Source organism: Diadema antillarum, unplaced genomic scaffold (genome assembly GCF_040938485.1).
Source record: "Diadema antillarum isolate AM-2024a unplaced genomic scaffold, OU_Dant_1.0 seq00000821_RagTag, whole genome shotgun sequence".
NCBI classification, from domain to species: Eukaryota; Metazoa; Echinodermata; class Echinoidea; order Diadematoida; family Diadematidae; genus Diadema; species Diadema antillarum.
Genome location: NW_027271698.1, coordinates 2,606,941 through 2,625,688, shown reverse-complemented (window position 1 = coordinate 2,625,688; position 18,748 = coordinate 2,606,941). Strand labels below are relative to the sequence as shown.

At 38.9% G+C, this 18,748-nt stretch overlaps 2 protein-coding genes across 2 annotated transcripts; one reads left to right on the top strand and one right to left on the bottom strand.

The window, feature by feature from the left end:
• Positions 1-308: 308 nt before the first annotated feature.
• Positions 309-12,234, bottom strand: LOC139739935 (ras-related protein Rab-22A-like). Its single transcript, XM_071650535.1, has 6 exons — positions 11,912-12,234; positions 6,596-6,672; positions 3,159-3,240; positions 2,136-2,207; positions 1,519-1,735; positions 309-349 (listed from the first exon to the last, which is right to left on the bottom strand). Exons 1-6 carry the CDS (start codon positions 11,954-11,956, stop codon positions 309-311), a joined length of 534 nt encoding a protein of 177 aa, XP_071506636.1. The 5' UTR covers positions 11,957-12,234.
• A 3,660-nt stretch (positions 12,235-15,894) lies between these two features.
• LOC139739934 (uncharacterized) lies at positions 15,895-17,178 on the top strand. Its single transcript, XM_071650533.1, has one exon. The coding sequence runs from the start codon at positions 15,895-15,897 to the stop codon at positions 17,176-17,178; it is 1,284 nt and encodes a 427-aa protein (XP_071506634.1).
• Positions 17,179-18,748: the final 1,570 nt, after the last annotated feature.

Here is an 18,748-nt window from a genome sequence, read left to right as displayed (position 1 = left end):
ATGAAAATAAGTTAATAAGAAGAAAATTAAAACTCGATTCAGTTTGGGTTTGTGTAAAGCGAGAGTTGTCTAGCACCTAATATTTGGTCATTGCAACGTATAGAGAATGCTATATTTTGAAAAAGCTTCAATTTCCTTATTCAACTTACAATAGTTCGAAATCATCCTTCTGGTGACCTTCTGAAATTTTAGCGACGTACGTCGGGTGAATGAGAGTGTCACAAAAAGTTTTTATAATACAATACATCAATTTTGCTTGAAGTATACTGCAATATTTAGACCGAATTTCGACAGGTTGTGGAAGTTCCTTACAGTTGCGTCTCTTTTTCTTCTCCTGACAACGATGCACCTGTCATGGGGGAAATGATACAAATAATCGCAACCGTTAAACTGTGCATTACCATTAGCAAACGTTATTCTACATACAGTAATGGCATCTCACTTGGCCCTGGTCCTTTGAGGAGTAATCGTGGATTGTTACAGAAGAGGCTACATTGATCATCATCATATCTCTTCGCACGAAAATCTCAAAAAGTACTTCACCCAAAAGCATTTCAGTAATACAAAAATCCTGACTGGCCATACGAAGAATCCACAAAGATATCTTTACATGAAATCAAGTTCATTATTGTCCAAAGAAAGGGTGAATTTAACGACCTTATGAAATCCAAAAATATATTGGGCTTTAAGATTGTCAGAAACTTTATTTGGTAGCATGACATTGTACGGTATACTCTAACAGAAATCACGTTTTGTTTGTTTTTAATCGGCGCAATATATATATATATATACACATGTTTATCCACTCGAACACTCTCTATAATAAGAGATTTCGAAGTCGATGAATATGCTCTTATCTTATTTCAATTCAGTTCAATTCAATTCAGTTTCATTTTAACTTTTCGACAAAACATAACATACATTTCACTTTCTTTTCTAGACAATGCAAATTGAACGGAGTATTCAAAAACAATGAAACCTTATAATAGTATTGGTACATTGTAATCTATGTGAGAAAAACGGAGCTATAAAGCTGTTTTTGGATTTTTTTTTTCCAGGAGTATAAAATGTTGTCTTGTTATAGACCATGTTATGTTGTCTGTTGTTATATTGTTATTTTTACTGGAAACAATGAAACTACAGATTCGTCACAATATTCTCATAAGTCAGCGAACTGAAATGTGTATTAATACACAAAGTTATCAGATTTTAGCTTTTATGAACTAAAAGGCTTGCATTTTCAGAACAGGCACTCGATCCTATTCAAGACAGCTAGCCCTACCATCATTTTTTCCTCCCCAGTATGGCCAAGTGATAATTTCTACACCTGTGTCATAAGAGACGTAAGGATAATGCATACTACGGATCTAAATGGTTATCCACGACAGCAAAGTGTTCCCTCCGTCTAGTTTGCTATTATGACGATTGTATGCATTGTACTATTCTGAAATGACAATTTAACGAATTTCATTAGATTACTTATTACCTCAAAAAAATCCTGAAAGAAGAACAACGTACATATTTCCTGGAATATTTCCGAGATGCCCTCTCCAGTTTTTGCGCTCGCTTCGAGGTGTACGGCGTCGTTTTCTTGGGCGTACTGCTCGGCCGAGCTCCGGCCCACAGTCCGTTGAGATTCCAGGTCCGACTTGTTTCCGATTACAAAGATGCGAATATCTTTTGGAGCTTTCTCCTTGAGCTCATTCATCCAGTATTTTACGACTTCGAATGATTCCTGCAAAAGCAGATGAAGATAAACCCTTTGAACTTCTACTAATATATGTATTCTTTGTTTGGTTTCTGACTAAAATGTAATTACAAGATAAGGGAACACTTTATACATGTATACAAAGTCATTGCAGTGCATTCGTCGTTGAAATCACTTAGCAATGCTGGGAGAAAAGATGGCAGGGCTGTTTTGAAGGTATACATAAGACAAAAAATCGTAGCGCAATTTGTTCATGTAATGTTCAAAGAGATAGACTCAAATAGCCGAAAATATTCAACTGCCTAAAAGTACTACGATAGTCAGTATGTTAACAGGATACTATGAAGCGGGGTAAAACAAAATATCACATCACAGAAAATACGTTTCAAAAAGCTTGTTTTTCTTATAGTCAGCGTATAAGTTTTACCTTGTCCGTTATGTCATATACTAGCAGGGCGACGGCTGCATTCCTGAAAAACGTAGTGACGATTTTGCGATACTGTGTTGGAAAAGGAAGATATACATATATATATATATATATATATACGATAAAAAAAACCTGGAACAAAGTTCATGCTGTATTCACCGTTTATTTCTGCACACACATTTTCGAGCGACTCAACCTCCTCAATATAATATTATATATATATATATATATATATATATATATATACATATATATATATATATATATATATATATATATATACATATATGTATATATATATTAATATATATAGATATAGATATACATATACATATACTATATAGGTTCAGGTTCAATGACATTTATTTCCAGCAATATATATATAAAGAGAGAGATAGAGAGAGAGGGAGGGAGATATGAAAGGTGAAAAGGGTTAAAATGCAACAACTGATTTCGACCCAGGTCCTCACTGGAAAGTGAATTTGAGCAAGAAATATCCTTTGCAGTCTACTTCGCTATACAGTTGTAATGAATTTGATAGCTATGATGACTGAAACACTTTTATCATACGTGTGGAATTATGAATCTCAAGAACCCTTTTCATAATGTTTGTATTCGCAAACTAATTCCAGGGACGGTAAAATCACTTCAATTGTTTCATTGAGTATATACACAATGTTGTCACCAATGTCACTGCTTCATAGCATTTTAAACGTGTATTGGTTTAAACTTCAAATTTTTATCCGATTCGCATGATATCTCCATTGTTTTGTTTCGTTGACTCACTTGACTATTTTCATTGATCCCTATTGATATTATTGATTATTACATGCCTTTGAACAGTTCTTTTATCACCAAACAATAGCCTGCACATTTTACACCCAGGAAATCTCAATCACAAGATCTGCCTTACATTAGTTACTGTCACGAATTCCTTCAGTCAAAATTAATCTAAACAGACTTTTGCGAGAAAAGGATGATCGAAATTGCAATTTCGATGCATTTTTTAGTTACTTTACTTACTTTTTCGTGTCCAGACGTGTCCCACACTTCAATTTTATACCCTCTGTCTCGGTAATACACTTTGACTGAGCTGAATGCACCTCTGAAAAATAACATACAGAATAATTTTCAGGATTACAGTCTTATCCTGCTTTCCTTTCAATAGGCAAACTAAAAGACTGCAGAAACACTATAATGATAATGATAATGATAATGAATAACATTTATATAGCGCTTAATACTGATGTTTCTATTGTCAAGCTTTCCTTGAACCGCAGTTCTGAATCTATCTTTATTTTTCATTAATTAATTTATTTATCTATTAGCTGGTGTACCATAGATTTTAAAGTTTAAATCGAATTTGAAAGGGTATTTTATTGATTAATATCCATTGCAACCCGCAGGCTGAATTTACAGAAATGAGCACGATTACTATAACACAATACACATGTACAAGATTGTATCAATACATACATCAAATTAAGAAAAAAATCAAACAAATTCAACCACTGCACAATATGAACATTTACAACAAAACAAACGCAAAGTATGCATTTACAATTTTTAACACCACTATTCTCATCATTAAATCAAAATTTATTAAAGATACCCTTGAAATTCAACTTCTTTCTCATCTTCCTCTTCTTCTTTTTCTTCATTTTTCTGCTTTTCCTTTTTCTTTTTTAACTTTACAATTTCTCCTATACGTCAGCCTTATTTCATTCACTAACAATATCCAAAATTAATCATCATTATCTTAACCACACATGTTAAATATTATTACTATATAGAAAATCAGTGTCGCATTCACCAAAGATATTATTATAAGGATCTAAATGGTTATCCACGACAGTAAAGTTATTATTACTCAAAACATTGGGTTTATGTGTCAACATAACTGTTCAAACATAAAAGAGAAATACAAAACTTCATATTTCACATGACACAGAACATAAAAAAAACGTGTATTGCACTCAGATTAGATTAGAAAAGTTTGCTCGAGACTAAACAAATTTTGATATATGAGAAAAAAACTATAAGAGATTGGAAATAAAATCAGTAATAAGAAATGAACATTTAAAAATTCATATTCTGTAAGTTAGATATCATAATGACTACAGCTCTTTAGATACGAGGGTATAAGCTAGTTATAGAGTATCAGCTAGGTTAGATTTGTTTTAATTCTTTGTATGAGTCTACACGTGTGTCCCTGGTGATTTTGGATACTTGACGGAGAGGGAGGTAATATAGGCATATTTTTTTTTGCTATATAAATGTTCATACCCATATCGAATGATTCTGTGTGTATAATGTGTGTGTGTGTGTGTGTGTGTGTGTGTGTGTGTGTGTGAGTGTGTGGTAGAAAATGTAGCATGAAACCTACTCTCAATGAGCGATGAGAATGTCTTTCAAGGTATCTATAACTACACACTGGCACAAAAACCTCGGGAAGCATGTTGTCTTCAGTTACACGTGAAATGACCTACGGCTATTCACTACTTTGATGTGCATTATTGTCGAAGGCGGTGATTTGGCTCAGTGGGCATCGCGTCTGTCTCCAAATCAAAAGGACCCGGGTTCGAATCCTGAGTCTCACTGAGCAATGTTGTGTATAATCATACCGTCCCCTCTGCATTCAATTCAATTCAATTCAATGTTTATTTCATTTTTCGACAAAACATATGTTTCAATTCTTTTGATAACAGAGAATACGGTAAATAGAACATAGTGAAATGAAAAGACTGTACAACAATTGAGGACCTATAGTAATCATACATTGTATAGTACAAAAGAAACAGAAGTGATCAAAGTGAAGTACATGTATACCGTTGCTTAAAGAGCGAAAAATGGAGGGACCCACTAAAAAGACAGAGCTTGTAGTATGTGGGCCCCTCTGGAAAAGAACATCAATGGAAAGATAAATTGAATCATCGTAGATACAAAAAATAACAAAGTGGAAGAAGTCTGGAAGCCCACTGAAAATTAGATTACCAGATAAATACACTTTCATAGACGCGAACAAACATGAAACAGGACTAGACAACAAGACAACTACTGAAGAAAAGGTAGTACAGGACAAAAAGGGATGGACAAGACTGACAAACTGAAGACAAAATAGCAGACATGAATGCACAACAGAAACAGAAACAGAACAACAGAAACAGCGATCTTCGGCAGAAGCATGCCAAGAGAAACAGAAGATAGTTGTGGGGAAAAAGTAATATTTTGACGCCTGAAAAAAAGACACGAAAATAGAAAATAGAGGGACGTATGAACAGGAGTAACATACGGAAAGTCAACTTCAAGACGCTATGGGCAAAATGGCATAGATGACAACATTGCGAACATCCAGGAAAAAAATACCATTAATTCTTCGAAGAGGGGACAAAGTCAGCAGGTCAGTGTGTAAGAAAAAAGGTCAAATGGTTAATTCAGTATTGTAGAGTCATACGATTGCAATAAAAAAGAATTCAGTCTGCTCTTGAAAGAATATATGGATGGAGCGTTTTTTATGTGATGATTCAAAGAATTCCAATAATTTGGGCCTACATAAATAAGTGTTGTTTTTTTAGCAAAATCGTTCTTAAAAGAGGCAAATTAAATTCATTGGAACGCCTAGTGGGATAGTCATGAAATGATTGATTTTTGAGGAACGTAGAATCAAAAATAGACGGAAGCAAGTAAACGATACTTGTACATAAATTGCCCTAAATTGAACAAAAACAAATCTGTAATTTTTAAGAGCTTGTTGGAGGCAAACAACATATTGTATGAGAACGTACAGGGGAATAACAGATAACACGGAGAGCTTTCTTTTGTAAAGATGTTTGGATGTTAAGAGACAGAAACACTCTGTCCAACGAATATAGGACATAAAATGGAGGTCCCGTGTGAGTTAGCCACGACTTTTGCACGCAAAAGATCCCACTTTATTCATTTACCGCAAAGAGCATGGTGCTAACCCGGTGAAGTAGTACCAAAACAAGGAAACGGGCCACTTAAGATGCCGACCCCTCGTGGTTCGCGCTTAGTGACCAGCAATAGTCAGTAAACAGTATCAACCAGGCACATTGTGCCATGTACACTTGAATGAAAAATGAATTATTGTTTATGCCCAATTCTTATCGGACACTCTTGTGTAAACTTTATCAGCATTTGATAACCTTTGATTTCGATATTTTTGTCGAGTGGGTATGAACGTTGTTTTGGTATTCCTTCAATGAGATTTTCCTGAAACACATGGGTATCTGGCAATGCCTGTATTTGGCAGGAGAAGTAAGAATACAAATTAGGATTAAGATCAAGATTATATATCAGGCCCTATGATGAACTAATTGATTGTGATATGATTTAAATCACGACTATCAGTATCATTTTTGTCATGAAAATCAGTACTTCTATTAGTATGAACACACGAAATAGATAAAACACAAGAACAAAGTAATAAATAGTCTCACCCAATAGTTGGATATGTTGGTCCAAGAGCTCCAGAGATGAATCGTTGTATTATTGCTGTTTTTCCAACAAAAACGCCCTGAGGATCAAAGGGGAAAGGACAAGGTGAACTGAACTGAATGAATAATATTAGGACAGACAAGAATACATTTATGAATGTACACGACTTTTCGTATCTGCCTATAAGCGGTCTGCGAAGGCTTTTTAGATACGAATTAAGAGGTTGATGCAGAATTTGAATAACATATATACTTATATTGTTAAACATAGTACGAACCAACATGTACTTTCATAGACGATGCATTTTAACCCCGATATTTTTTTTCCTATTATAATGATTATGATAACTGTTTTTTTCACAGAGTCCGTTAGATCTGTGCTGGATGTGCGTCGACCAAGAAGAAGAAGAGGAAGGGGAGGGAGGGCATCTTTTACCAAACTCTATGAAACCTTCATCGTTAAAATAGTTTTTGTGTTAGCCCCATTGTCTTCCATCGTGTCCTCTTGACGAGGAAAATCATAACAAATCAAACAGACACGAGTATGATAGTGAATTAAAAACGAAAGAAAAAAAAAGCATGTATATCTGAATATTGTAAAGTAGGACCCCCTCAAGAAGTCTCTAAGGGCTCTCTGCCCATGTATCAGGTCAGGGGTTACAGAACTATATGTAGGTGTGTTGTTGTTTTTTTTTGGGGGGGTGGGTTACTGACATGACTGAGGGGTAAAATAAAGAAAATCTTAGGTTCGTCAATAGGTTATTCACACAAGTAAAGCAGTTACTTCGGTTCATGGTAATGTGAGAGAAAGTGATAGCAAACACAGATTCCATATAATATATTGTATAATCAAGACTGACCCTATTAAAAGAAGTGAAAGCATAACACAGATGCAAGGTAATTCTATGAAAATCATTAACAATTGTGTCATATTTGAATGATAAAAAAAAAGAAGAATTACAGAAAAACCTGACGATCGAGATGAGTACTTGGCTATTTAAGGGAATGTGAACAAACGCTATAGTTACCTTAAACTTTTTGCAAAACGGCTGGTGTGATATAACAATAATTATGTACTTAATCACAAGCACATGAAAGCCACATGATATTTGAGATTTGACTTTTTTCAATTTTGAATTTTATTATATGGTAATAGCTTATTATTCAGAAAGTGAAAGAAGGTTAGTTGATCTGAAAACGATAGAGGGTTCGTTTACCCCCAAAAATTTATGAGTTTTGTTAATCCTAAAATGAATGTAATCAAATAAACTGAGTTCGGACTTGATTAAATCATTTAGTCATCAAAGGTTGGATACAGCTTTGCAGTAAACCTTCTTTCATCCAACTTGTGTAGACCTAGAGCCTCTTACAAATTGGACGAAACATGGTGAAACTGCCTTAATATTTTTATCTTCCTTGTTTGCAGGAAATGTGCTGCGGAATGCAGGGCATGAATGTTGTTATGCAGTCACATGTTTTCATTTAAATCTACTAACAGACGATCGATCAACCATGCGCTATATGATATTATGCTATTTCCCACTTTCCGGTGTTGGCTCAGTGCTTCTAACAAACGGAAGGAAACATGATGAAACTGTCGTATTCTTTGACAAAGTACGTTATGATGGTTATGTATACTACAGGATACATTGGTTGTTTCCGTGTTAACTTTACATTTTACGTTTCAAGAAGTTGCTGTATTCATCTTAACAAAATTCATTATATATACAGAATATCATGGTTTTCTCTTTTTTTTTACTTCTGTATAGCACCCTGTGATAGGGCTCAATCATTCAATTTAGTGTCAGTAATCAAATTTATTTCTCCTGTTTTATTGCACGGTATAAGAATCACTCACGTTAACGTTACGTTCATTCATTTATGTTCCATCCCAAAAATGTAAATATAATATATATAGGCCTATATATTATGTATAACATATATTATTAACAGAAAATATGTTGATAACATGTTGAATAATTAACGAAATTATAATATTATATGCATGCAATTAACAAGAGAATGAAAAGAAAAACAGCAAAAAATACTATAAGAATATGAAAATGCTGGAGATAGGGAGGAATGCTTAAAAAAGACAAGCTTGTTATGATGCATCCCCCTCTCAACATAATAAAACAATCACACAATTGAATTCGTATCACAGCGAAATTGCAAAACAGTATATCAACGAACTAAAGGCCTTGTCACACCTCTCCGTGTAAGCTACCCTGAGGTCCCCGCAGATGACCCGCACATTGACAGTACCTAGCACGATTCTCACCCGTAGTTACCCGGAGTTGCGTAGGCAAGTCCTCTGTACCCGCAGCCAAGTTTTGGCCCTGTCACACCTTTCAGGGCAAGATGCGCAGGCTTGTTGCGAATAGGGATTTTCCAGCACGCAGGAAAATTGTCTGCGGGCGGACAAGGATGTTGGCGAGATCCATACTTGCGTCTTGCTAGACGCGTGCTAATTACCTGCTACTTGCATGTTCTCCGTGTGCCCTGCGTGAGGGCTTCGAAACCGATCTGTTTTCAGTTATGAGCGACATACGGGGAATGCGAAGTACTTGCGATACTGCTGCGAAGTACCCTTGTATGAGTTGCCTGCGAGGTGCTGCCGCAAAGGGCCTCCTACTGGTGTTCTTCGTGTACCTCTGCGGGCAACCCCCCGCGACTCACCCGGAACGAGTTTTGAGCATGTTCAAGGCCTTGTCACACCGTGTCTTGAAAAGCATTGCGGGTTGATTTGCGGGGAAATGCAAAATTGCCACCCGGTCCTCCCAGCAGTTAGCCCGCACCTGACAGTATATAGCGCGTATCTCGCCCGTAGTTGCCTCGAGGTGCACACGCAAGTCCGATTTACCCGCAGTCAAGTTTTGAGCATGACCAAAACCTTTCCGGGTGAGTCGCAGAGCACCAGTAGGAGACCCGTAGTTGCCGCAAGTCACAGGCAGTTGACCCACTTGAAGTACATAAATTGCCCGTGGATCTATGCTTTGGCGCCGCAAGCGCGTGTCATCTGCATGACATTCTGTGGGACATCTGCCAAATCAAATTCCTTCAGAGAAAATTCCTTCACCGAGTTGTCAGGCCTCACTCGCCACCCATGCGCCTACACGCAGGTCAAACAGAATGGACGTAAGAAGAACGTAAATACCACGGGTCCAGCAGGTAAGACGCATGCGAAACTCATCCAAATCCTTGTCCGCCTGCAATAATTGTCCTGGGTGCTGGAAAATCCCCACACGCATCAAGCCCGCGTATCTTGCCCGAAAAGCACATTTTATTACAGTATACTTCAAATACGAACTAAAAATAAATAATCTAAATGACTAATGTTGGTCTCCCGATAGTAACATCGCATATCGTCCCCTCTTCCAGCAAACCAATTCTATCATTCTAAATTCCAGCCTATCTGAACTATCTGAACTATGTGAACTTTCAAGCACTTGCATGCACATTCACCACCATCACACATCAGAGTTTATTTTCCCCTGCTATCTTCGCAGCAGAATTTGTATTGTTACGAATTTAGTACGTCCCTACCTTTTCCTCGGGCCGGCCATCTTTTCAAGCAATGCTTACAATGTTGGCCCTCTGCATAATCGCTTCTTAACTACAATTGTTATTGTAATCCCTGCTGCATAGACATCTAGACATGCATACTGTATACTTTATCACATCATTAATTTCCTTTTATATCGTCGTTTATGCAAGTCAAACAACTCTGTTTTGAATTTACTTTGCATATTTCCCACATGTTCATGATTATGTAACTTATGTATATTGATCTGCTGATTGATTTATTGATTTGCAGAAAATAAAGTATCTATCAAACAAAACAAACAAGGTGTGGCAGGACCAAAACCTGGCTGCCGGTAAAGAGGACTTCCGTGCGCAACTCCGGGTAACTACGGGAGAATCGTGCTATAGGTACTGTCATATGTGGGTCATCTGCGGGGACCTCCGGGAGGGATTTTCCAGCACGCAGGAGAATTTTCCGCGGACGGACAAGAATGTTTGCGAGTTTCTCACTTATTTCTTACCGACTAGACGCGTGCTACTTACCTTCTACTTGCGTGTATTCCGTATGACCTGCCTGAGAGCTTTGAAACAGATCCGTTTTCTGTTACGAGCGACTTACTGGTACTGAGAAGTACCTGCGTTGGAGTTGCCTGCGAGGTGTTGCCAGTAAGGGTGTTCTACTGGCGTTCTGCGTGTACCTCTGCGAGCGAACCCCCACGACTCACGCGGAACAAGTTATTGAGCATGCTCAAGGCCTTGTCATACCGTATCTGGGGAAGTTTTGTGGGTTGACTTGAGGCAAAACAAATTTGCTACCAGGAGCTCTCCGCAGTTGGTCCGCACCTGACAGTACCTAGCGGCTATCTCGCCTGTATTTGCCCGAAGGTGCGCACGCAAGTCCGATTTACCAGCAGCCAAGTTTGGAGCATGACCAAAACTTTTTTCCGGATGAGGCGCGGGGATGCCCGGAGAGGTCCACGCAGAACGCCAGTAGGAGGCTCTTAGCGGCAGCACCTCGCAGGCAACTCCCACACAGGTAATTTGCAGTCGCCTTATGCAGCCAAGATAATGACATTCTGTGGGACTTCTGCCATTCCTTCAATGAGTTGTCAGTCCCCACGCGACTGGTACACAGGTCACACAGTATACCCGCAAGTAAAATTTAAGTAGAACGCGTCCAGCAAGTAAGACAAATGCACTGACTCGCCCAAATCCTTGTCCGCTCTCAGAAATGACTATCTTCACTCGTTTTTTGTTTTTTTTTTGTTTTTTTTTGTATGTATGTTTGTTTGTTTTTGTCTTGTTTTGTTTTGTTTTGTTTTTTTGTTTAGAGAGAGTATGCTGGAAAATCCCTACACGCAACAAGCCCGCGTAGCTTGCCCGGAAAGGTGTGACAAGGCCTAAACATGGTTGCAGGTAATATGATGTGCGTGCTCACTACGGGTGAGATACGTGCTAGGTACTGTCATGTGCGGGTCATCTGCGGGGACCTCCGGGTAGCAAAAATTGTTCTTAGCAAGTCGCACGAAAGGCTTGCCCGGAATAGAGCGACGGGTCCTTTAAAATAGAAACGAGCTCAGTCGCGCGCGACAGCGCGAGCAACCCCACTCAGCTGGGCTCTCTTCACCATACAGCGAGAGGGCCTTGACAAAAGGCTAGTAACGTGGCCGCTAGTCAGGCTTGCCTGTATATGCAAATAGACCTTACAGAGTAGGCCTATATATGCTGTCAGCTAATTGAAAGAGATGGACTCACCACTAAAACAAAGTCAAATCATGGTCTATTAGTACTTACCCCGAGAAGGCACGCCTTAATACCCTTCTTTTCAGCATTCGCCATGATGGTTGTCCCAACACCAGAGAATCCCACATTCACGTATTGTGATGTGTGTGGATAGGGCCTACAGAACCAATGTTCCAAAGATACGAAAATCCAAACCGCATTACTGTTTCCTGTGAGCTTGGCGGGAAAACCCCGATTTTCACGGCTATCATAGGATTTTTATTCTGTTCCGCATGCAGGCGCATCCCCGTTTCACTTTGATACGCGAGCGTAAAAAAAGAGCAAACAAATAACCAACTAACCAACTAATCAAGCGACCAAACACACAAGCCTTATTTCTGTTACTCTGTCAGTAATACAGCTATTACTATTGATCTTATTAATATCATTATGATAAGAAATGGCCGCTGCGGTGTTGTTAGTGAATTACATAGTGAATGTTGTATTTTATACAGCAATGTATTTTTTTTTCTTTGATAGAATCATAAGTTTAAGAAATTGTCTTTAAATTCTATGATTGCACAGCAAAGGAGTCAAGGTTGTTGCCTTTTTGGGTACAGTTATAAAAGTCACAGTGTATAACTGAATTTCGGTTCATTGTATTTTCTTTTCTTTTCTTTTCACAATGTTTCATTGATTTTATATTGTATTATGCATACTGTATGTACAGTAACTGCATTTTTATTAAAAAAAACTAAATAATTTAAATGAAATGAAAAGAGCAAAAGAGACGCTAAAAGTTTTAGCAGAAAGTCCGTCATCTGGAACAATCGATAACATTGATCAGTAAATTGCAGAACACAATTGAGAAAGCCTGAAAAAATTACAGGAAAAATACCGACACGTGTACAACTTTAATATACCGAGTTCGATCATCCGATCCAAGTGAGGGGCTATACGTATATTGAAAAGTTGATTTGCATAAAGAATACTTTGATTGCGCAAAATCGCTTCAGACATGGCATAGGTAGGCGGAGCTCAACTTCAATATCTCCATTTATATAGCGCCGACGGAATGAAATAGTTTAAAACGTCCAGTTTAGAGAGTCTTATTCAACCGCCTCTATTAACGTTTAAGTTAATTAAGTTATTAAGTTTTACATTCCACACTCTCCTCACCCCTCCCCATCTATTTATTTTCAGAATGTACAAAATTCTTTCAAAAGCACTGCAATTATCAGATTATGTCAAGAAAATCAATCATAAAGAACGATTTTCAATCGCAACGTATTCAATCGCAACGTATTGCTCATATACAAGCAGACACTGTATAAAGCTAACATAATATGTATAACAAAATGGTTGAATTTTCGGAGACGAAAGTGATAATGTCTGATAGTAACCCGAACATCCAAATGCTTCTGTAGAAAAATCAACTGAAATTACAACACGTCCAAACCATTGTCCTATAATATCACTCCATGGTTATTCATCTGGATCAACAAAATCAAACGAAAAGTTTGCATATATGGAATTCCGATATGATATCTCAATGTTACTAAAAAAAAAAAAAAAAGCTTCCTCCTGGTGACCAATACAAAGACACGTTAAAGGGATCGTATAGTTTTGCTTAAGACCTAATTTCAGGTTTCTAACATTTTTTTTGGCGAGATAATGAGAAACCTCATATGAAATATGAAAGAGCATGTAATTCTATGAGAAATTCAATGTTTATTTGATGAAAACTGGTTTTGAAATGGCCGAGATATCCAAAAAAGAGCAATTCTTATAAAGTGTGGGACCCACACTTTATTAAAATCGCTTTGTTTTACTTTGTTTTTGGATGTTTCAGTCATTTCAAACCCGATTTTCATCAAAAAAAAACTTTGAATTCCTCTTAAAATGGTATGTTCTGTACTACATCATAAGTGGTTTCTTGGTATCTCGCAAAAAGTTAAAAGCCCAATTCTCAACGGAGACACTGTTTTCGAATGAAAAGACAAATTTTTCACATGAGAGCAAAGTGGCTGAGGTCCGAAACTTATGCACTATTTTATTACAATGTTTATTAAAAAATAATCAGAAATTTACTATCCTGCATACTGACACCATTTGTAATAAGATCTAAAAATTAAGTCCAGAAAGAAACTGGATACTTTAAAGGGATGTTTTAAGTGAAAATCTCAGAGTAATCTTTTTACCTTTACCATACCGCCCCGCCACACACACACACACACACACACACACACACACACATACACAGACTATCAAGGATACACATTTTCAATCTATTATTTTTTATCGCGCATCCAGAGATATCGTCATACTCGTAGCACAACTTTCTAAACTTTTGCATTATATATCATAGGATGTCTATTCGTTCATTCAAACATCATCATGCAATGCAACTATGACATCAGTTTGACGAGTTATTTTTTTTTTTTAAATTCAGTTTGATTTATTTCGTACTTCTCACTTCGGGATGCATTGTAAATTATATGAGCACAAATTATTGTATTTTGTTGATAGTAATACACACACACACACACACACACATATATATATATATATATATATATATATATATATGCATATAAATATAGAAAGAGAGAAAGAGTGTGTGTGTGTGTGTGTGTGTGTGTGCGGGAAGGGGTCCTGAACGTGTACAGAACCAGTGTAGCTCCTTCATTATTCAGTGCGAGAAGATGAAGCGTTGATCTATACCTACGTTTGTTCAACGCTAAATCTTCTCGCACTGCATATATCTATATAAAATATTTCTGATGATTCTTAGTCAATATCAAAATATCTCTTCAGGTTGTCCAAATATTACAGAAGTATGACGGCAAATACATAAAACAAGCTTGTATGGCTGCAATTAAGCCCCGAATAATTGGTGGCTGTGAATAAAAAGGAAAACAATTAAAGGTATATATTTACCTTCGGGAGCAGTGATCTAAAATGTTCGAATTTTCACATTTGATGCCTATGTGTAGGTTAGTTGTATGACAAAACATCCTACATTCAAGCAATATCGCAAGAAATTCTAATTTTCTCTGAAAATGATAATTGCATCCATACGTTTTATTCTAGAAACAGTTTTATTATAAATATTGTTAACATTGTGTATATTTACCGAATGAAGGAAATGAGATTGCAAAACTCTTGACAGAAAATTAAAGCAATAAATATTTGTCATGAAATATTTCAAAACTTTTATTTGCGTATCTTCATGATGCCAGATGTTTACGAAGTATAAAACTGACCTAAAAGAAAGCAAGCTCCACGTTGCATTTCTCGTAATGTAATATCTCAAAAGTTTAAATGATTGCATGGCAGTTTGGACAACTCGGACACAAAATACATAGGACAGGATCTTTGATGTACGTGTTCATGCCATTGTGCATTGTGTTGTGCTGGAGGACGGACGTGCCGGAGCGGAGCTCCATCTTATGCTCTGATTTCAGCGCCTTTTCGCCTCACCAGAGAAACTTTTTCATATGCCTGGATTGCACTCATCGCGCTGATTCCGCGGATGTCTGGTATGTGTTGCGTAACTTGAGTGTTTGCGAGTTTTTCCGGGTTTTTTCTCCGTTTCTGGTCGTTTCTGTCGAAGAGGTATAATAAACTTAGCGTCCAACAATAACAAATATAAACAAAAATACGCTAAGTAGACGCGCAAATAGTCCTACGCAAGGATTTCAGCCTACTATGACGTCACTATAGATATCAACATTAGTATTAGTATCGCGTACCAGTCAACAATTCTCAGTGTGACGTCACCATTTACAGTGCAGTCAACGCAGCTTTACTAAGGAACAAGGCGTATACGCTAGAAACATGCAACAAGTGCGCATCTTCAGCCAACAAACCTTGTTGTGACGTCATCCCCTACAGTCATCGCAGCTAACTTTCAGCAACGCACACAAAGCACCCGTAAGCAGCTAGATATGGGCCACTGAAGGAGCGTTCACGTCGCGGTCCCTGACAGGTGTTTTACACTTGCGAATCCTTCAACCACACTACGCTATCAACGATTATCACACATCATTATCATGACTCAACTAGGCCTTAGAACTGTTGATGATGCCCAAGGTCGCAAGCATGGGCCCTTGTCAGGGCCGGCCTTGAGTATAATATCATCGAACATCGAAGGTCTAACTGGCGCCAAACAAGATCTTTTGGCAGATCTATGCACCAAGCATAGTTGTGATATCCTCTGTCTCCAAGAGACTCATCGCGGACCTTCACGGGTACGTCCTCGCATCTCGGGTATGACCCTCATTGCTGAGAGGCCACATGACCAGTATGGAAGTGCAGTATTCTTACGTAATGGGCTGTCTGCTGACAAGATATCTATTTCTGATACGGATAACACTGAAATCATTACCATCAGCACCAAGGGAGTATCTGTCAGTTCGGTGTATAAACCTCCTTCCATCATATTTGACATTCCCCCTGATGTCACCAGCGGTCGCATCAATGTTGTCATCGGAGACTTTAACAGCCATCATGTCAATTGGGGTTATGCTGAAACTAATGAAGATGGTGAGCTAGTCGAGAGCTGGGCAGACTCCAACCAACTGTCTCTCATTCATGATGCCAAGCTCCCCCCTTCCTTCAACAGCTCACGATGGAGGCGGGGGTACAACCCAGATCTGATTTTCACATTCAGTATTGTTGCCAATCAGTGTGAGAAGATTGTTCTGGATCCCATTCCCCACACACAACATCGACCAATAGGTCTCAAGATCACTGCAGTCATCTCTCCCCGTGCTGTTCCCTTCAGGCGACGTTTCAATCTCAAGAAAGCCGACTGGAAGGGCTTCTCTGATGACCTAGACTCTGCTATTCTAGATCTTCCCGCTACCCCTGACAATTATGATGCTTTTGTAGAATCAGTTAAATCATCATCGCGCCATAACATTCCTCGTGGCTGCCGCACAAGGTACATCCAGGGCTTGACTGATGACTCTAAAGCATTATATGATGACTACATCTTGCGTTTTGAGGATGACCCTTTTAGTGATGACACCATTGAGCTTGGTGAAGCCTTAGCTAATTCCATCACTGAAGAAAGGCGGAAGAAATGGCAAGAGCTCATTGAAAGCACAGATATGACTCATAGTAGCAGGAAAGCCTGGAAGACCATCCGCATCCTAGGAAATGACTACACAAAGCCGCAGCCAAGGCCGCAAGTCACCGCTGACCAGGTTGCCCACCAACTCCTCTTGAATAGCCGGGGCAATCCAATCACCGTCCTCAGAGGGCTAAACTTCCCAGAGCTGCTAATGCATCCTCACAAGACGCCACAAGTTTCACAAGGCCATTCACAATGAGTGAACTGGAATCTGCAATGAAGTCTATGAAAAACAACAAGGCTGCAGGTCTTGATGATGTCCTAGTGGAACAGATCAAACACTTCGGGCCAGGTGCACGCAGATGGCTTCTTGATATGGTCAACGAATGTGTTAAGTCCAACAAGATCCCAAAGATGTGGAGGAAAGCAAAAGTCATTGCTCTACTGAAACCTGGCAAAGACCCTGCCATCCCTAAGAGCTATAGGCCGATATCCCTACTCTGCCACATGTACAAGCTGTTTGAACGCCTCCTCCTGAACCGCATAGCATTGTTCGTTGATGATCACCTTATCCCGGAGCAGGCGGGTTTCAGACCGGGAAAATCATGTACAGGACAACTACTGAACCTCACGCAGTACATCGAGGATGGTTTTGAGAACAGAAAAATCACTGGTGCTGCCTTTGTCGATCTTTCTGCAGCATACGACACAGTCAATCACCGTATCCTTGCCAAGAAACTGTATGAGATGACCTCAGATGTTAGACTCACAAAGTTGATCTGCAACATGCTATCAAACCGCAGATTCTTCGTAGACCTCGGTGGTAGAAAGAGTAGATGGAGGACACAGAAGAACGGACTTCCTCAAGGGAGTGTGCTTGCCCCTTTGTTGTTTAACATCTACACAAACGATCAACCCACTCAACCAGACACTAGACGCTTCCTCTATGCTGATGACCTTTGCATTGCATCTCAAAAGGACACCTTCGAAGAAGTAGAGGACTCCTCTCCAGTGCACTGGACTTACTCATTCCCTACTATGCCAACAACCATCTAAGAGCTAACCCAGACAAAACACAAATCAGTGTGTTTCATCTTAAGAATAGGGAAGCCAGCCGTCAACTACGGATTAGTTGGTATGGGAAACGCCTGCAACATGTATCCAAGCCAGTCTACCTGGGGGTGACACTTGACAGGTCCCTCACTTTCAAGGATCACATCATTAAGACCAAGGCAAAGGTGGCATCAAGGAATAGTATCCTCCGAAAGCTCACTTATACGAAGTGGGGTGCTGACGGGAAGACGGTACGTACAACAGCACTGGCTTTATGCTACCCTACAGCTGAGTATGCGTCACCTGTCTGGAGTAGATCAGCTCATGCCACTAAGATTGACACTGTTCTAAACTCTTCATGTCGTGCTATTACTGGTTGCCTAAAGCCCACAAAGGTTGAAGACCTCTACCTACTGAGTGGGATTGCTCCTCCAAGCATCCGTAGGACCGTTGCATCCCAGAAGGAAAAGCTGAAGCAAGAAAATGACCCTCGCCATCCTCTCTTCAATCATGATCATTCAAGAAAGAGGCTAAAATCCAGGCGCAGCTTCATGCATTCTGTAAAGGCCCTGAACAAAAGCCCTGACAAGCAGCGTGTATCCATGTGGATTGAACGTCTTACCCATACACCGCATACAGTGTCTACTACCGGCCCTAAGGAAACTACACCATCAGGTGCCAGTGAGGCATGGCCTTTCTGGTCTTGCTGCAATCGCCTAAGAAGTGCTGTCGGCCGCTGCAAATCTAACCTAGCAAAGTGGGGGTATAGTGAGAAT